This window comes from Squalius cephalus (assembly GCF_949319135.1).
Source record: "Squalius cephalus genome assembly, chromosome: 15".
NCBI classification, from domain to species: domain Eukaryota; kingdom Metazoa; phylum Chordata; class Actinopteri; order Cypriniformes; family Leuciscidae; genus Squalius; species Squalius cephalus.
Window position 1 is genome coordinate 25,915,456 of NC_137136.1, and position 21,271 is coordinate 25,936,726.

Genomic DNA, 21,271 nt, shown 5'->3' on the forward strand with positions numbered 1-21,271 from the left:
GTAGAGTGGCAAAGGGATCCTCCATAGGGAGAGACTAGTTGGCACTTCAGCACTGTGTTGACATCGGGTCCAGGCGAAGGTCCTTCGTCAGATCTGGATACGGCCTGGATCTGGCAGGCTGCTGGAAAACCTCGGGATAAACAAAGACACTAAAATTAGCGTAGACACCATTCTTCTCATGATGCAACGAGTACATCAGGATTTATGGGAAGTGTTCCCGGCTGACCTAATCTATGCAGCCTAACATTGAATTATAGAAGTCTATAATGTATTATGTGAATGCTAGGTCAAAGAGATGTGTCTTTAATCTAGTTTTGAACTGACAGAGTGTGTCTTCTTCCGGGACAAAAACGGAGCGCCTCCTGGTCTGGGCTCAGCACAATCTGCGCTCGTTGAGAGCAGCGCACGTGCCAGGCCACCTGAATGTGGGACCAGACAGACTGTCCAGAAACAATGTTACGGCAGGAGAGTGGTCTCTACACCCGCAGACAGTCCAACTGCTGTGGAAGACATTCGGCAGACCTGTTTGCGTCTCAGGAAAACGTTCACTGTCCGGAGTTTTTCTCCAAGAGCAGGGATGCACTGGCCCACGTCTGGCCCCGCTGCCCGCTCTATGCTTTTCCCCCCGTCACGCTCCTGCCTCAGGTATTAGAGCGAATCAGGGCGAACGGATGCTCAGTGCTACTTGTGGCTCCGTTCTGGAAAAACCAGGCTTGATTCACAGTTCTGATGCAGCTGACAAGCACTGCCCCATGGCCGATACCAGTGAGGAGGGACCTCCTCTCTCAGGCCAGGGGCTCGATCTGGCATCCTCGCCCAGAGCTTTGGTCCCTACATGTGTGGGCCATCAACGGGTACCCGCTAACCTCCCGGTGGGAGTGTTAAACACGATCACGCAGGCTAGGGCTCCGTCTACTAGACGGCTCTATTCCTCGAAGTGCTTGAGCGCTGCTCGCTGATCGATTAAATAACTCTATGGGCAGTGTGTAAGACCCATAATATTCATCAGTCCAGGCCGAGTTTTCGCCCTGCATGTGTGGAACACTATTGATATAATTTGCTCCTTATAGGATGCTACTTAGTACAGGAATGATGCTGTTCTAGCCCCTCTTTCCCGGACTCTCTGAGAGTCCCTGGTGATCATGCACTATATGAGCCCCGGGCACCTGCCCTTGGGACTTTGGTGTTGGATCTCAGCACGCACGGCGTTTTACACTGTGTTCCCCTAGTGTAAGATATTACGCAGTACGAGAGACCTCTCGTAAGAGAACGTACTCGGTTACTAACGTAACCTCGGTTCTCTCTAGAAGAGGGAACGAGTACTGCGTATCTTTGCCTGCAACACGCTCTGATTCACTTCGGCGATGAAAAAACAGATTCTATCAGCCTGTCGAGCTGTATTTATAAGCCCAAGCCACGCCCGTTTCGGTGGGACGTGACGCAGTGGGCGCGAAGCGCCCTCATTGGATCTGACGTCACGAAGGGCCTCTCTCGATAGGCTGCTGCAGTTGCCGCAGGGCAGCCAATAGGCGCGTGAGCCGTCTTGCCTATGTTCGCATGCTGCTGCAACGCGTTTTACATTATTTCAAAATTAAGGATAATTTTTGGCTTCAATATCTCGCGGAAAAGAGATTTTCCCCTAGCGTAAGATATTACGCAGTACTCGTTCCCTCTTCTAGAGAGAACTGTGGTTACGTTAGTAACCGAGTACATTTTCTAATCACAATATGACTTTCTTTTACAAAGCAGGACATTGATTTCATACATATCCACTGTATGTTTATCATGCATTTTGGGAGACACAATAAAGTGAATAGGGAAAAAAAATTATATCAGTATTCCTATGAGATATTATGAAAATGTTGCCAATTTTTATTCCCATTATTATACTTTTTATTTCATTACATGTTAACCCAATAACACATTATTATGCAAAATAGATACAGTGTATATATACATTTAACTGAATGGGACTACACATTTATGGCCATTTAACCCACATATTGCATAAAGTAAAATAGTAGGTAAAATAGTAGGGGAGAGTGGGGTAAGATGAGCCTTTTTTTTGTTCCTCAAGATCAGAAAATCAGGCAGAAGTACAATGAAAGTATCTAAAGTAATTTCAGGATGTTTTATAACATTTAAAATGATCAGAATATATCTATGAAAAAGGGTTCTACAAATATGGCTTCTTATGGTGCTGTTCCGTTTGGTACGGCTCGCTTTGGTGTTTTTCCACTGCATGGTACAGTTCGGTACGGCTCTATAATCCCACGGTACTAAACTGCAGTGGAAAAGCAAATCGAGCCGAGCTGAGCCGTACCATACAGTGGAAAAGCGCCATTATATATAAAAAAAAAAGAGTTCCTGTGGCTCAATTTTTCCCAGAGAAGGGGTAAGTTGATCCGAGTCAGTGGGTAAGTTGCACCATCTAGGTGTAAACTGACCATCTAGCTGAATCTGAATCAAACCCATGTAAAATTTTAAAGATAATTTATCTCTTTTAAAAACTAATTTAATAATTAAATTTCCTTTTAAATAGTCGTATATGGATCATAAATATTTAAACCTGAACAAATTTGATTGGATGTAACAGCCATAACATCTGATATGCAAAATTTTACTTTGACAAGCCAAAAACTGTTTTTAAAGTAAATGGGTGTCTTAAACCCCTCCCATGTGTTTCTCCCTTTCAGTCTGGTGGAAATGATGAGTGTTCCAAAATATATGGTCACATGACAATAAAAGTGTACGGTTGCCAAGATAAAGAGGGTGGGTCAACTTACCCACTGGCTCATCTTACCCCACTCTCCCCCTATATCAATTCATTCTATTATATATTTCATAACATAGTTGAGAATCATCTTTTTACAAAGTTTAGTTAAAAAAAAATTTGGTGAATGAAAAACATTGCATTGTTTTTGCCTATAGCCTACATGTAATTTTATTTTTTTAAACAACTTGATGCTGGTGTCCACTACAGAGGACATAGCATAACATACACTATGTATATATATATATATATATATATATAAATTTTTTTTTTTTTTTCCTATTTGATTCTTATGTTATGCTCTAAACAATATAATGACATGGAAAAATGTTCTGGTTCTCAGGAGGATAGATAAATAAAATGTGTACTGTTTCCTACATGAATCCCAATTATTTCACGATTTCTACTATTAGTAGGCTACAGGCTTTACATTTGTATTTAAATGTTGTAATCGGCCATTCATTTAATTTTATCTGTGAATCAGATTTGTTATGAGTCGGCATTAAGCAAAATAATCTTATCAAAAACATGTCCCATAAGAGCGGTTCAAGTCATCTGTAGTTAGTTAGTAGTTAGTAGTCATCTGTCGATAGTTCACTCAAAAATTAAACTGTAGAAGCTTTATAATAGCAAGAGAATCATTCCAGACGAAACTAGAATATATTGAAGGCCAGAGTTTCGTCAAGAGAGAAAAAACAACAGAGGGGACAACAACAGAGTTCTGGTGTGGTCAAAGACTCATCAATAAAATACAATCTAACCCTGTTTACATGAAATATGCCTGCTCCAAAGCAGGTTTGAGCTTACGAACTTGTTGCTATGACAGCAACTCCGGGATGAGCTTCGAAGAACCAAACAATCCTGTATCATGTCAAATCGTCAACAGTGAAATCCAGATACTTGAGTAATCCACGTACGAAGAACGGACCCCAGGTGATGATGATTGAAATGATTTACTGATAATGAGATTGTCTGCCCTCTAGTGGACATGAACATGGCTTGCATCACACAGAAACAGGTGATTCTACAAAATAATTAAGCAAATAGTCTTATTGTATGCAGTGTAATCACAACTCTCTAACGTTTAGAACCTTTATGAGAAGCGCTCACTGTTGAGTATGTATTGAACAGTTCATTTTTGAGATGCAGCAGAAATGATTCAAGATTCAAATTAATTTTGTCAATGTAATACACATTTTAAATTCCAACATGGCCTCTAAAATTATTTATACTGCTGACAAAGATTAGAATAAACTTTCATCCATCCATCCATCACACCTGTGTGAACACTATGAAATACTTTGCATGAAATGTGCTAAAAACTGCCTAAAGCAATACATGTAAGATTATTTAAGCAGGTAAAAATCTAAGATATTACAGCTGTGCACAGAAAAGCTGCTCTAACCACTCGTCCGCATGCATGTTCCCTAAACAGTAAGCATCTTACAAACTCCTACAACACACGTTACACACGGACATGCTAATCAGGTCATTACCAGTGCTAATGACTTAATCATATGAATGTAAGTGTGTGATGTTTGCATGCTAATATAATATCAACACACCTTGAGATATAGCAATGAATTAATGTTTTATTCTAAACAGAATATATCAGTCCCTTATTTGTACAAAAATACCTGAAAAGGTTACAGTTAGAATGTGTAAGCCATTCAGCTATTTACAGAACCAAACAGAACACATTATCAGTACAGAATCTGAAAAGAAGATACCTTTTTTTCAACCCAATTGTTTGTTTGTTCCATTCCCTGAAATACATAGATTCATATTTATTTCTATTTTACTTACATTTACGGTCATGGTATTATATATATATATATATATATATATATATATATATATTGCATTGAGAAGACACGCATAGCTCAGGAAATATTACTGATCGTTGGGAAACATTCTGATAAATTATGCAGTGGAAAAAGTCATAGAAGTTCTGCTCTGGATTACAGTGCACACATTACATACGTTATATGTTGCTATGATTCATGGCAAGAGGAATAATTAAAATCAGATCCACAAAATTACACATTAAGTAGCCTACATGTTGTTTATAAGAAATTACTACTTGTGTATAATGCAATAACATGAACGCTGTAATAAAAAGCAGGACCTCCTCTTTCATCAGAACTAATACTCGTGACACAAATCCTATAACCTGAGTAAGAACACCCTCTCAGGTCGACATTAGTGAAGAGAGAGAGGATGGGCCGTGGGGTTTTGAGGCACCTGATATGCATATGCTTTAAAACAATACTTTGCTCAAATATTAAAAGTCTGTCATTATTTATTCACCTTTGTGTCATTACAAACTCTTGCATGTAACACAAAAGGAGTTATCTAGCAGAATGTCCAAGCTTCTCTGTTCCATACCATTCACTGTATGGGGGAAAAACAGTTTGAATGATTTGAGGGTGAGTAAATGATCCCTTTAGTTCACCCAAAAATTAAACTGTGGAAGCTATATGATACAAGAGAGTCAATCCAGATGAAACTAGAAAATCTTGAAGGCTAGAGTTTCATCAAGAGAGAAAAGAGAGGGGGGGACAGGGGACAACAACAGAGGTCTGGTGTGGTCAAAGACTCAATTAAAAAGAAGTACACTGTTAGTTTAATAAAAAGAAAAATACAGAGAAGTCTTGCTGGTCCACAGGACCATTTTTAAACAGCCTCCACTTCAACCCTGAGCAACCCAGTTACATTCATTTCTTTTAAATATAAAAATGACATTTGTTTCTTTCACTGATATACTCTCAACAGATCACACACTTCGCAAATGCTGCTACCAGCTCCTTTCAACAACACTGGGGAAAATGCAAAGAAATTCTGTCTTTGATTCATATTAAAGAAACATTTCTATAATATCTACAAGGCATACATTTGTTAGCGTTTTCATAATAAGAGTATTTGTGAGAATAAGTGAGTTTTTAAAACAGCAATTTAGCTTAATAATGACCTTCAATGACAAAGTCCAGTTTTCCATCAGCTCGATGCAAACATAACATATTTTTTAAGGTCAATTAGCTTGACAAAGCAACATAAAATAGAATAGATTCAATATTTACACACTTAACCAACTAATAAAAAAATGCACTAAAATAAGTCAAGTTTCTTCATTGTATATGCCATTTTGGAAGAAAAAAAAATTCTGCATCCAAAAATTCAGTGTGGTATCTATAAACTTGAACAACATGAATGGAGTGTAACTATAGTGTCCTGTTAAGTTACATGATATATTTCAAAATGAAACAATGCTGCAAATGAAATGAGGCTAACTTGTACAGACAACGTGATTGAAGTGTATTACTGTGTTAACACAGAAATGACGCCCCGAGTATTTGGATTGTGAACAGACATTCTGCTTACACTCACTTAAGACAACAGCCAATTAATAGACAGGCAAGCTAAGCGCTAATGCTACTCAGACTACCTACAAATCAATTTTACTCACACAAGTGATTCACCAGTAACATATAGCAAACTTCCTCTCTGGCAAAATCCCCAAATCATGTTTTTACTTGTTAAATGATTTCAGAACAAAAACATATACCCTCCCAACTCAATACATCCATCTGTCTGAACCAGGCGGAAAAATTCCTGTCATGCTGTTACACTAGAAATAGCCCAGACAGCAACATAGTGTCGGCCCACATCTGGGCCGTGTGGAATCCATGCGTATATATAGATATAGATAGAATATGCAAATCAATAGCATCGTAACTGAAAGTTAGTTTAGTCCTTGGCTGACTGATTGTATAGCTTCACTTATCAAACCCTGAAAAATAAAGACAATAATGTCAAAGCTTGTGTGAGTATGCATTTATGTGCTTGCTTCTTTTGGTGAACGTAAGACCCACCCAAACTGCAGCTAAATCAACACTGACACACACTCACCCTCAAACAAGGCTTGAACTAACTTAACTGACACTGAGAAAGAAATTCAAGTGAATACTAATAGCGCTGACCTAAGCCCTGCAGCCTATTTCTGTGGTTAAATCATCCAATGAGGTCTAAGTACTACCTTATTACACGGTTCTCTAAAATACTGATTGGCCAATCTCTTCCTTGTCACGTAATCAAATAGTTTTGATAAATCAATATTTCACGTCTATTTATTTTATTTACGTTTTATTTGTAAGTAGCTGTGTAATAAGAGTCATAATGTACAGTCAGCCGGTTACTATCGCAAATTAAACCCCTTGTTTCAGGATCGGCCTTTTGCGCAATTTTTTTTTGTGATAAAAGCCCGCTGATTGTACATTATCCCTTACTTAACTGATCCGACTCAAAATATATGTATCCTAGAATACATCTATGAACTGGATTAAAAAACACAAACAGCTTAATGTTACTTTGTGACAATTAAAACTACTCACGACAATGTGGAAATTTGCTAGGAATAGACCTTAATTGTGTAGACGCCATAGTTCAATTAACGTGAATGGAAATAAAGCTGTCAGGGATATATGTACAATATTCTGTTTAATGGGTTGCACTGTCTTAATGTCCTAGATAATGTGTTTTTGCATTTTTGTTCACTGGAAACTTTTTTCAGAAAGATGTGTTTTCAAGATAGTGCCGTATCAACGATCGAAAGCAAGATACACAACAGTACAACCCACTGAACAGACTGTACTGTATGTCTACATAAGATCCATGAAGATGGTGTTCTAGAGTGGGATACTGATGAAGAATTCGTGTTAAAAGGGTCAAGAAAGGGGGTCCTGTTAACTGAGGTCTGAAAAATTCACAAAAATGTGGAAGAATAGTATCGAACAGCGCTGAGAAAAAAAAAAACCGACGAAACTAAATTTCAAGTAATCAAATCCAGATGAATAAATAAATTTGTTGAAGCAATACTTTAAAATGATTGCGTCGTTTGCATTTATCTATATACTGGTCTCTGTGTAAACTTGGAGACATGGTGGCTGTGCCCTCTCAATCTAGTTTAATACAACATAGGTACATACTAAATTCAAGGCTCTTTCTTTACATTGTGTCACAAGTAAAAAAAAAAAAAAAATCTTTACACGTCCGTTGTACCATGGAAAAGGCAGATTAGAAATTTGAACCCCGCCGTTCTGTGGGTGTTCTTAGCCCGGGCTTCACAGTGTTGCTGTCCTCGAAACAATCTTTCGAAACATGGAGAGAAAAATAACAACAAACCGGACTGGAGGTGGGACCGACGATGACAGCAGTTATAAAGATTACAGTTTGTTGATCTAGCTCCTGATAGACTGCGACCCACAGCGAAGTTCCCAGCTGAGGGTTTAGTGGTTATTTTCACTGAACTCAACAGACTTCTCTTTAAAATCAAGGCACCGTTCCTAAAGGCCATGTTTACTCGTGTTTGGAGGAATAGTTGAAAGGAACCTTTATGTCCTTCACAAACTCATTTCTGTTGATTTTGTTTGTTTGTTTGTTTGTTTGTTTTGAAGAATAATCTTTTTTTTTTTTTTTTACTCAGGAAGCGAATGTAGGCTAGACACAAGTTTGGCAAGAGGTGAAGAATGTCAAAATCATAACCAGATTAATATTTTCATGGTCTTGGTCTTAGGAGCATTTGGACTCGGTCTTGACTCAGACTTAACTCTTTTCTGGTCTCTGTCTTTTCTCAGTCTCAACCCTCTTCAGGTCTTGGTCTTGACTCAGACTCGATATACTCATATAAGTCTTGGCCTGAACTTAAATGAGCTGGTCTTGAATATGACATTGTCGCGTGGCTTGATACATAGTAGACGAGTCGTATTTAATACCTTCATGATGTTTTTTGTCCTTTTTGTAAACTGACAGCCATGGTACAGTTAATATGGTAAATACAAATATCTCCATTTTACGGAAAAAGATAGTCATATGATTTTGGTACAACAGTAGGGTGAGTAAATAACCCAATTAAATTTTCTGAGGTTAACCATTCCTTGAAGGAGTGACACTTTACTTCTTGGTATGGCCAGTAGAGAGTGCTGCAGGTTATGTTTTGTGATGAGGAAGAACTATAACACGAAAAAAAAAAGAAAAAAAAAAGGCCAAATGCATTTATGCATGCGAGTTCTGTTCTCAAGACAATGAGCACATAAAAAAAAAAAAATCTAAATATTCTAATGATTACAGATGAAAAGGATAGAAAGCACAATTGTAACGGAAAAGTCTTTTCACAGTACTGAAAACTCCAATCGGCTGTCTACATCTCACAGGACATTGTAGAATCAAACCTGCTTAATTTATGAAAGCAACAATTGCTATAGCTTGGTTGTTCCTGGTTCATGAGTGCAAAATTAAATCAAATATGTGTTCCAAGAGTGTTCTGCTGGTCTTCCCAAACCACTATCGCATCTGCACAATTCAGACCGCGGATCCTGAAAACTCCCTCCGGATGATTGTTGATTGTCCTGAGAACCTGCTCTGGCCACGGTCGAGTGTGCAGGTGGCTGAGAGGTTCATCAGCGCTGACACACAAGCTTTATTTCCTTTATTTCTTGCTGGTCCTGTTTGTTGTTTTGATTTTCTCTCTTCTTGATAGAGAGGGGCTCTCGCAGTGTGCTTTTCTCCAGCCCAGCAGCACAGCAATACACCACAGCACACGCCGTCTTAGTGTTTTAGTGTCTTTAGGCGGAATCAGGTATATGGAGGTCATAAGGCCACAGTGGTGCAAGGGTGTTTAAGTTTGCAAGGCAGAACTCCTCTGTTCAGCATGTAGAACTCCACCAACTGGATCAGGTCCGTGAATTTGGTGGCGCCATCGTCGAGGCTCAAAAACATTTGACCGTCTTCTTCACACTGGAAAAGGGACGATTAGTCAGTAAAAGACGATTAGTCAGTAATAAAAACATTGTATGTGCAGATGCTGCTTCATGCATTCTGAAATGTGTCAGGTTGCAATTTCAATGAATGCAATTCAAATACGCAAAATATTCTAAACCGTTGGATTCTGCAGACAGCTTTTTTTCAACTGGCGGCACTACAGTTTGAAAAGATTCTGGCTGAATATGTTAATTGAAGTCATGCTGACATGTTTACAGCCAGATACCTGATTAATAACACAATTTAAAGGCACAACCTTTTAAAGTTTAACTCAATCGCCCTCCTGGAGTATTGAGGATTGTTACAGGCACAGCTAAAAGAAGAATGCGCGTTATGTGCAGCGGGCTGTGCGCTTTCAAAGCAATACTTGAGAAGAGTTTTTTTTGCCTGTCACATTCATTCTCAGAAAGTTAAAAGGGATTTTCAGTAAATATAATCCATTTTCATTTTGTTTCAAGGAATACTAGACAGTATTTTTAGAAGTGTCATATGTGCATCAGCACAGAAAGTTAACATGCTACTATGCTAATATGTTCTGAGTGCAGAAAACTATAAAATCTCACCGGTAAAATTTGGAAATGTTTAATTTTCTGGTGGTGACACAGTGTAAGTACAAACGCCTTGGGATTGCTCTGGCTGTCCCTCAAGAGAAACATTCTGAAAAAACAACAATAAAGTGTAAGTCTCTGTGGCATAGTTAGAACAGAGAAGCATCCAGCATGTTTTTGAGAATAATTAATGAGCTATGATATGTACCCATCCACTCTGCCCTGCTGATGGATCATCTTGTGGGACTCCTCTCGTGAAATACGACCATGAAACCACAGCTGAGTTCTGTGGATAACTGGATCAGAGGGGATACAAAATGCCTTTAAGACAAGAATGTTGGTGAGCAATTCTCAATAGAATGCTGTGCACATTTGATGCTATCTTTCTTTAAAAGCATGTACTGTATTTCACATATTTATATTGCAAGGATTTCACCTACATAACCATTAATGAACTCTTCTTATTAAGACATTATGATAGTAATGTTTTTAACTTTTTGTTTTAGATTTAGTTTTTCCATTTTCCTGCAATTCACACTCAAAAGTTTTTTTTCAATTAAAGAAATTCATTCTTTTATTCAGCAATGATGTCAAAATGTTCTAGAAAGTACCTCCACTTAATGATGAGGGGTGTAACGGGCTGGGGCTTCCTAGGATATTCATACGCTGACTTCTCTTCTGAAAAAAGACAAAAACCACATAATCAATAAACTTACTACATCCTGCTACACTATATGGACAAAAGTATTGAGATACCTGACCATTATACCAACAGTGACTGTAATGACATTGCATTCTAAAAACATAGCTATAACAGCTTCCACCATTCTAGAAAGAATTTCCACCAGATTTTGGTGTGTTTCTGTGGGATTTTTTGCCGATTTATCCAGTAGAGCATTTGTGAGGTCAGGCACTGATGTTGGACGAGAAGTACTTGCTTGCAATCTCGTTCCTATTCATCCCAAAAGTGTTTGATGAGGTTGAGATCAGGGCTCTGTGCGAGCCAGTCAAGTTCTTCCACACCAAACTCATCCAACCATGTCTTTATGGACCTTGCTTTGTGCACTGGGGTACTGTCATGATGGAATAGAAAAGGACCTTCCCCCAAACTGTTCCCACAAAGTCGAGAGCATAGAATTGTCCAAAATGTCTTGGTATGCAGAAGCATTAATATTTCCCGTCCCTTTCCCAACCCCTGAAAAACAGCCCCATACCTTTATCCCTTCCCCACCCAATCTTACAGTTGGCACAAAGCAGTCAGGCAGGTAACGCTCTTCTGGCATCCTCGAAACCCCGACTCATCCATCAGACTGCCAAACAGAGAAGCGTGATTCGTCACTCCACAGAACACGTTTCCACAGCTCTAGAGTCCAGTGGCAGCATGCTTTACACCAATCCATCTGATGCTTGGCATTGTACTTGGTGATATGATGCTTGCATGCAGATTCTTGACCATGGAAACCCATTCCATGAAGCTCCCGCCACACAGTTTTTGTGCTGATATTAGCAGACCACTTTATTAGGTACACCTGTTCAACTGCTTGTTAATGCAAATATGTAATCAGCCAGTCACATGGCAGCAACTCAATGCATTTAGGCATGTAGCATGGTCAAGATGATCTGATGAAGATCAAACTGAGCTTTGGAATGGAATTGGAAAGAAAGGTGATTTAAGTGACTTTGAACATGGCATGTTTGTTGGTGCCAGAATGGCTGTTCTGAGTATTTCAGAAACTGCTGATCTACTGGGATTTTCCGAAAAAGAGAAAATATCCAGTGAGCGGAAGTTCTGTGGGCGAAAATGCCTAGTTGATGCCAGAGGTCAGAGTAGAATGTCCAGACTTGTATGAGCTGATAGAAAGGCAACAGTAACTCAAATAACCACTCATTACAACCGAGGTCTGCAGAAGAGCGTCTCTGAATACACAACACGTTGAACCTTGAAGCAGATGGGCTACAGCAGCTGAAGACCACACCGAGTGCCACTCCTGTCAGCTAAAAATAGGAAACTGAGGATATAATTCACACGGGCTCATAAATAGGACAATAGAAGATTGGAAAAACATTGAGTCTCTGAGATGGTAGGGTCAGAATTTGTGGTAAACAACATAAAAGCATAGATCCATCCTGCCTTGTATCAACGGTTCAGGCTGCTGGTGGTGGTGTAATAGTGTGGGGAATAGTTTCTTGGCACACTTTGGGCCCTTCAGTACCAACTGAGCATCGTTTAAACGCCACAGCCTACCTGAATATTGTTACTGACCATATCCATCCCTTTATGACCACAGCGTACCCATCTTCTGATGGATACTTCCAGCAGGATAACGCAAAGCTCAAATCATCTCAAACTGGTTTCTTGAACATTATAATGAGTTCACTACTCAAATGGCCTCCACAGTCACCATATCTCAATCCGATAGAGCACCTTTGGGATGTGGTGGAACAAGAGATTCGCATCATGGATGTGCGTCCGACAAATCTTCAGCAACTGCGTGATGCTTCCATGTCAATATGGACCAAAATCTCTGAGGAATGTTTCCAGAACCTTGTTGAATCTATGCCAAAAAGAATTAAGGAAGTTCTGAAGGCAAAATGGGGTACTAGCAAGGTGTACCTAATAAATAACTAAATAATCAAAACAAAAATTATTATTTGAACTAACTCTCCAGGCATGTCCCTCCTCCATGGCAGCACTCTGAGCCTCCACGGGATTGTCAATCACTCTGCCTATCCTCCCTGAGAAATCCATGGCAACCAGAGAGTTCTCTGAGACACTCCTCTGGAAAAAAAAAGATCAGGAGAAACAATGACTTTGTTTGCCATATAACAGATGTGTTACCTTTTGATAAATACTTTGTTCATGACCTAGTCTTCATGTCCCAAACCAGTAAGTAATGTAATAGTCAAAATATTTAAGCATAACATAAACATGGATGGATTGTTGTTTTGTTTGCTAACAGAAAAAAAAAAGTTTTAAAATCAGAATCGGTTTGCATCTTTGTGTTCATTTGTTCTAAAATTGTCAGAATTGCATAATATCCATAGGACAAGCTGTAAAAATAAATTCACTGCCAACACTTGAACAATCATTCCATAATGTGACATCATGGCCCACATACTGACACATGTGTGATTAATGCTCCATCTGTGAGGTAGAGAGGAAGAGAGAGGGAATGCAGGAGTCAGTTAAAGGAAACAGGAGTCTTACCACAGGCGCTGAGAAGTGTGAAAGCAACGTTTCTCGCTGCTGGGGGATCTTGTAATTTTGATAGAGTAAAATTCCATACTATAAGGAAGAAGAAAAAAAAAGTGTTAAAAAGTTGAAAAAATAATGATACTCTTTAACAAAACACCAAAATAAAACATAATGCTAATGTAGACAAACGTTCATTGGATTTAAAATTAATCATTACACACTGTACGAATTCAAAAATTAATATTCAAAGATTTTCTCCTCAAATATACTCTCATGAGAGCAGCGTATAAGTGTATGGTACACATTGTCATGACTGTATGTTAAATCAATTTGTATTTTTCCTTTCAGTACACAACGTAATAATATACAACATCTATGTATTATGCACAGAACATCACTGCATGTAAGTTATCCATGCTCTAGATCAGTCAAAGAAAGGTTCTAGATTAGTCAGAGAAACTGTGCAGATTCTAGATCAGCCTGGAAGGTGAGGGTCCTAGATCAGCCAAGGAAAAAATGCAGGTTTTAGAATATCTAAAGTCCTGTTCACACCATGGACGATTACTATTAACATAATGATAAAGATATAGTTTAAAAAAATGATTCTCAATATTAAACAATAGCGTCCACACCACAACTATGATAACGGCAGAGAAACGATATAGTTGGAATCACTTTCAGAATGATTTTTCTCCAGCTGATGAACGATAAAAATATTGACAGCCAATCAGAATGATATCGTCCGCTGGTGTGGATGCTAAGTTATCGTTATAATTATCTTTATAGCTATCGTTGCTGGTGTGAATAGGCTTCAAGGAAAGAGCGCAGGTTGTAGATCAGTCAGGGAAAGGATGTGGGTTAAGGTCAGCCTAAAAAAGGGTATAGGTTCTAGATAAGGGAAAATCCTCTGGTTCGAGATCAATAATGGAAAGTGTGCAGGTTCTAGACAAGCCAATGAAAGGGTATATATTTTAGAATAGCCAGAGGAAGGTAGGGGTTCTAGATTAGTCCGGGAAACTGAGTAGTTTCTATATCAGGGAAATAACCGATTCTAGATCAGGCAAGGAATGGCAGTGGGTTCTAGATTAGCCTGGAAAAGAGTGAGGGTCCTAGATTGCAGGTTCTAGACCAGTTAAGGAAAATGGTCAAGGATCTAGATCAGTTGGGGAAAAGTGTAGGTTCTAGCTCAGTCACAAAAGAACCATGGAAAGGGTGCATGGAGGTTAAAGATGTTCCAGACCAGTCAGATAAATTGTGCAGGATCTAGATCAGTCAAGGGAAGGGCGTGAGTTCTAGATCAGCCACAGAAAGGGTGCAGGTTCTAGATCAGCCAGGGAAAGGCAAAGGTTCATCAGCCAGTGAAAAGGGCTTCCACTACTAACCTTAAAGAGTCTGAAGGCCGTCATCCAGCATGTTCTGCTCTGCTCATCCTCTGCACACAACATCCTCAGTTCTTTCACTTCATTCCGTACTTTGTTAGGCTGCAAATGATCATAATGCACAACATTAGCCCCTCTGCTAAAAAATAAATAAATAAATAACTTTGTGAGATATTCTATTGTGCTTTTCTGCCTTTGACAGAACCAAATGATCAAAGCTTTTTTTACACTGAATTTGTGTTGAATATTTAATATTTTACTTTGAAATGCTTATCTACTTTAAGAGTTCTCATAACAAACCACATAAACGTACTTTTATGCAGAATTCAAAGTCAGTCGGTGCATTGTGCAGCTTTCTCCCGGTTATAACTGTAAAGACATTGCTGTCATCCAGGTCTGCTAGTAGCTGTAAATGCCTGGGCTCCTGTGAAAGATCAGCCAACAGCTCATGTCATTTAATGGATAAGGAGGGAAAGGGCACCAAAAGAGCACTCAGAAACGGGGAGGGGTCAGATCTAGAAAAGTACCTGAAGACATTAACAGAGGCTTGCACATGATGTAGACTAGTAAAACAGACCACTTTTATACAAAATAGGTGGTCATGAGTGTTTTTTTAATTTTTTTTATTATTATTTTCTAGAGAGAAACTAAGCAAAGTTTTGCCATTTCACCTTTGATGTTCCTTTTGTTGAGAAGTACAATCCTGACCGTCTTAAAAACACATACAGTTTCTTCCATGATTTCCTGCCCATCTCTTTCACATACAAATATCCCTGGATCTCAGGACAACTGCTGGAGTTTAAGAAGTTCTGGAGATAAAAGAAGAGAATACTTGAACATTCTATGAAGCAGTCAGTCAGCTAAGATTTTTGGTAGAGAATGGTTTCCTTTCAGTGTAAACTATTCACCACCAGGTTTTTAAAAAAAGATCTGAATGTGCCAATAAATCACTGATAAAAAGTAATATTTTCCAAATTGGTACACCATTGGCCATTTAGGGGCCATTTGAGGACAAATTCATCCCCAGAAAAACAGTTAAATCTGACAAAATACATGTATATTTGGTGACATAGTCTTTTTTGTAAAATTAATACTGTAAATAGAATAATGTAAATAGTCCAAAGTGCATATAAAAGTGTTTGGCATATCTTACTTCAGCTGAATAAGCTAGTTTATAAGAGAGGGGTTACACTTTATTTCGATGGTCCACTTTGGAGACTCTACTAACTATAAGTAACTTTGCAACTACATGTCTACTAACTCTCATTAGAGTATTAGTAGACTGTAGTAGATTTTTAGTAGATCAAGGTTAAGTGTTTTGGGTTTTAAGAGTAAGTTGACATGTAGTTGCAAAATTACTTATAGTCGGTAGAGTGTCTGTTGTGGGGAACATTAACATAAAGTGTGAGCAGATATTAAGTAGACAGTCTACCAGAGCCGGACAGTAACTGCAGTACATTTACTTGAGTACAGTACTTAAGTACAATTTTGAGGGATCTGTACTTTACTCAAGTATCATTTTTGGGGAGTACTCATGACTTTACTCAAGTACATTTGAGAGGCAAATATTGTACTCTTTACTCCACTACATTTCTATCCATAACTGTGAGTACCTGTTACTACTACTTCTAAAAAAAAAAAAAAAAAACAAAGGAAAAAAGAAACATCTCGGAAACCCTCTCAAATGTGATTGGATTGTGCAGGCGCCACTGATTGGGACAGCCTATCAGCAATCACCTTCAGCTTTCCGCCAAAGTCAACTCCATGGTCAGATTTAGATAAAAGACAAAACCATGGACGAAACTATGGATGAAGACACAGCAGGTCCATCCCGGGAGCGATATTTTTTTTTCCCAGGATGGTAGGGGAAGACTCATGAATATTCATTAGGTAAGTCATCCCTGATTGGTCTTAACCCCAGTGACGGGTAGGTTTAGGGGTTGGGTTAGGGGTAGGTCATCAGACCAATCAGGGATATTCACAATCAGATACCCTAATGAATATTCATGAGTCTTCCCCTACCATCCTGGGAAAAAAAATATCGCATCCCGGGAATGTGCCAACACGTGGCCCCACCTTGCCAGACGATTTCAATTTTCTGAACAAGTTAATGATAGTTTTCGCTTCAAGTGTTTGCTGTGTTTACCAATGTAAGCACTGTAGCAGTAGAATGCAATATTTAGAAAATGTACTCTTGTACTCTTGATACTCAAGTACTTTTAAAAACAAGTACTTTAGTACTTTTACTTAAGTAGACATCTGACTGTAGTACTTTTACTTGTACTTGAGTAAAATTTAGCAAGGGGTATCTGTACTTTTACTCAAGTAATGTAGCTGTGTACTCTGTCCGCCTCTGCAGTCTACTAATACTCTAATGAGAGTTAGTTGACATGCAGTTGCAAAGTTACTTATAGTTAGAAGAATGTCTAAAGTGGACCATCAAAATAAAGTGTTTCCCAAAAATGTATGGGCTGATGTTAGATCAGCGGGTGATGGGAAAGAGAACACATGCCCGTGTTGTACCTGCAGGAGCTGAGAAGGCGGGATGGTCCCATTGGCCTCCTGACACCAGGCAACCATTTGCTCTGGGAAGAAGTTCTGTCGAAAAAATATGTTTTAGCTCACTGCATGCATATCAAGATAGTATATTGGTATAGTACAGTATATTAACAGTCATTCCAAACTAAATCCTTATAATTTCTAATGAAATTAAATACATCATTCATTTAGTCTAAATTGCACAGCTATTTAAGCCATTCCATGTTAAATAAGATTACTATTAGTATCATGCAAAGTAATCCCTGTATATCTCTGAAACCATGACTATAATTGCATATTTAATAAAAAAAAGCCTTATAATAATGCAATATAACAATAATAAAATCTCTATGATTAAAGACATTCATCTGCTTGTGTAAAATTGTACTTCTACACATAGATAACAAATGGAAAGGTTTTGTAATGACTGCCGAAAAGGCATGTCTTTCGTGGTTAAGGTGGATGAAAGAAAAGAGCAATTATTCAAAATTATTCTAAGAGCTCCTCATTCCAAAAACCCACAAAACAATAGAGTATTATATAATCTTTTAAAAACATAAGCCTGCCACCCATTGACTTTCTTCTAATGATTTTAAACCAGGGAATTTCAGAAGATTCGGGCCAAAGCTTTGCATAGCTTAGAAAATAAAATTAACTAAAATTAGTGACTGTAGAGTCATATTAAATGATTAGCTAAAATAAATTAAGTTACTCAAGTTACTGGAAAGATTATTATAAAGAGATCTTTTATGTATTATATGTCAAGTCAAGTCATCTTTATTTATTTATATTATTATATTATTATTATTATTATTATTATTACATAGTATTATATTAGCACTTTATACAATACAGATTGTTTCAAAGCAGCTTTACAGTGAAAACAGGACAATGATTTAATGATGCAAACAGAGTTCATTTCAGCTGTAAAGCAGCTCTAAAAAGAAAAGTGTCATTGTTCATATGTAAGGGATAATATACAGTCAGTCTGTTATTATTCCAAAATAATTGGCAACAGGGTGTTGTGTCTTGCATCACCCTGAAGGGTTTTGTTGTTGTTACAGTAATATTTAGCTGATTTTACATTGTCTGTCTTTTTACTGTTACTTTTTAAACAAATAAATGGACATGAAATATTGATGCGAGCTGAAATCATTATGTGAGAAGAAAGAGTCTGTGACGAGATATACTGTAAAACTAGCAGAGGTGTGTACTAAAATTGGTTGTATAAGTTTAACTGAATATTTTTGCCCCGAAAATGCAGCCACTGACCAATCAGAATCCAGTATTCTACAGAGCAACATTCAGCTTTTCAGGCCACATACTTAAATTCTTCTCAAATGGAAATGTGTCAGCATACAGATACTAGGCATAGTCCCACTATCCACAAGTGAGCAAACAATCATGTATGAGACAAATGGATGGAGAAACCATGAAACTAATTACAACATGACAGAAAGTTTGGGGCGAACAAAACATATTGCAGCCTCGCATGAGAATGTTATATCTTATAAACACTATATCCGATAGTTTATCTGATATCATTTGGTTTATTTTTCGGGGTATAAATGGAATGCAGTTCGATCAGTCAAGGCACAAACACAGATTATGTATAAATACGCCCAAAGAAAATGCTACCAAAGATTATAAAGTTGAGAGCTTACTTGTGTTATGGCAATTTAAAAGTGTCAAGGGCCGAAAAAAAAAAAAAACACACACATTTAAAGCACAGATTTCCCTCCCCTCTGTCTGCAGCTGAATTTACAAGAGGACTGAATGTTCGTGAAAGTGTTTGATTTCCAGCCCAAATAGCAAGAGGCATGGGTTTCTTTTGGATTGTGTGTGAGAGAGTGTGAGAGCAGCTCACTGAACTGGAAGCATGTCACTTGATATCTGCATCTAACAAGTAAGACTGAAAACAGTCCATTAATGTCAGGAACTTTCCTTCAGCGATAATCCGTGTCATGTTACTTCTGTACCTGCTGACACCTGCTCTAAGAGGAGGAAATAAAAATAATCTACAATCATCTTAACCTAATTATGAAATAGTTCATGTGAAGTCTTGGATTAACTTACCAAAGGATTTTTAAAGAATTCATATTTGGCATAGTTCTTCCTGAAGAGAAATTTACTTTCACTGGTCATTGACGTCTGAACTTGGACAACCAGTTCATGGTCTTCTAAACATCGTTCTGTGGATTGATGGAAGGGGGGAAAGGCATAATTTGGTCACAAACACACTGCATTCACTTAAAAATCTGTATTGGACATATACAAAGGTCTGTGTGTAAAAAAACATATGACAAAAAAGGCATCTTTGTAACCAAAGACTCAAATGTGGTGTAATATTTGCATCCTAAATGACATCATTTTCTGTTAGCATTCATCCAGGCAGACAAAAAATAAACAGGGTGAGCGATCCCTGCCTCATGAAAAGAGAGTTTGTCTGGAAGAGAGTTACCCCCACACTTCTCTCTCCCCACCCCCCATTCAGCTTATCCAGCGCAGGGATTTACTGAAACTAAAATAAAAACCTCCGTTTGATCAATGTATATATTGATCTCTGTTTAAATCTGTTTCTCTGCCTTTCTCACAATCTCTCTACTATTAGTCCCAAGGATGGTTTATGACCACTCCAAAAACTGACCCTGAACCCTTATATGGACATATGTTCTTCATACAACTGTGGAGACGGTCAGAGAGCTTGTTTGGCAACAGGAAGCTATAGGGGGATCAGTTCCACCCACCCCACAAACACCATGAGAAGTGTAAGAGATGAATGACGAGAGAAAATAACATAGCAGAAACACATGAGAAGTGTAAGAGATGAATGACGAGAGAAAATAACACAATAAAGTTTGGTGAAAAGGAGAAGAAATTATGATGTTTTATACAAGGTAAAAACAGTGAAGATGTGCTTCTAAAGTACAATGTCAAATTGAAAGACAAAAACACTTCAGAGCAGATTTGATTATCGCTAATGTTCTTTGTATAAATCTACTTTGTATTAAAGAAATTCTTTTTTTTTTTTTTACTTTTGTATTTTAATTAACCTAAAAATGTGACTCATGGTAATATCTAAATTAAATAAGTATTTAAATTTGGTTTATTCTTCACACATGTTCAAATGTGCATGTTTACAAGAATATAGTGCACGAGTCGTGTGAACGTTTTTTGTTTTTATAGTGCATTTGTGTATAGTTTGAAGCTTGAAAACTAGCACATTATTTTTAAAAATCTTTAATGTCCCATGAAAGGATGTGTTTTATGGTTTGAAACTAAATGAGGGTGATGAACTATTATTTTATGGTAAGAACCACACATTGTCACTTGTTACAGTGCATAAAAAATGAAAGCTTCATTTTCCACAACAATTTCTTTTCTACAGTAACTGTTTCTAGAAAGCATTGCAATTATTTAGCAATTATAACATCCACTCACAGCAGTTTTGTATATGTGTATCAATTTCTACACACTTTAATCCACTTTACGACAAATCTGGTTTATGACTTTTCCCCACAACACATCCATCTTGAAATTAAGGTTTGAGATACAGAAGTACTCAGGAGTGACAAGCTTTTCCATCATTCCGCAGTTCAATATTTGGCTTAGTAAGGAGAGAGTCTGGCATTGCAGAGAGATGATGTCATGCTTTCGCTCAACCACACTTCACACTAGTCTAGCAGAGTGGATCCATAACAAATGAAGAACGCTTTGGCGTTTTAAATGCAGCCTGTGTTTCGCATATAAAATGAAGAGTTTGTCCAAACATTCAAATGAGCATGTTTATGGATTGATACTGTTGAACATAGTAGAAAATGGGAATCGGATATTAATTAGAATTTTTTATTATTATTATTAATATAAATGTCTCTGGGATACCAAATATTGAGCCTGCTGCAAAATACACAAGATTTTTTTTTTTCTCCAGACAAATGACTGATCTAGCATTAATGAACAACTAGCAAAATGTCTAATATACCAACACAAGGCCTTCTTTCAGAGTTTGGGTTTACCTTAA

At 37.8% G+C, this 21,271-nt stretch overlaps 1 protein-coding gene across 2 annotated transcripts in view; it reads right to left on the minus strand.

The window, feature by feature from the left end:
• Positions 1-4,519: 4,519 nt before the first annotated feature.
• grb10b (growth factor receptor-bound protein 10b) overlaps positions 4,520-21,271 on the minus strand; it is a 146,092-nt gene continuing 129,340 nt past the window's right edge. For both annotated transcript variants that reach the window (XM_079895808.1, XM_079895809.1), the window contains exons 7-17: positions 19,327-19,442; positions 17,236-17,310; positions 15,384-15,521; positions 15,026-15,136; positions 14,716-14,814; positions 13,346-13,423; positions 12,800-12,916; positions 10,749-10,815; positions 10,346-10,433; positions 10,153-10,246; positions 4,520-9,565 (exon numbers count right to left, since the gene is read on the minus strand). In XM_079895808.1, coding sequence (XP_079751934.1) covers positions 9,419-9,565; positions 10,153-10,246; positions 10,346-10,433; positions 10,749-10,815; positions 12,800-12,916; positions 13,346-13,423; positions 14,716-14,814; positions 15,026-15,136; positions 15,384-15,521; positions 17,236-17,310; positions 19,327-19,442 — 1,130 coding nt within the window. In that variant the 3' untranslated portion in view covers positions 4,520-9,418. The remainder of the gene's footprint in view (positions 9,566-10,152; positions 10,247-10,345; positions 10,434-10,748; positions 10,816-12,799; positions 12,917-13,345; positions 13,424-14,715; positions 14,815-15,025; positions 15,137-15,383; positions 15,522-17,235; positions 17,311-19,326; positions 19,443-21,271) is intronic.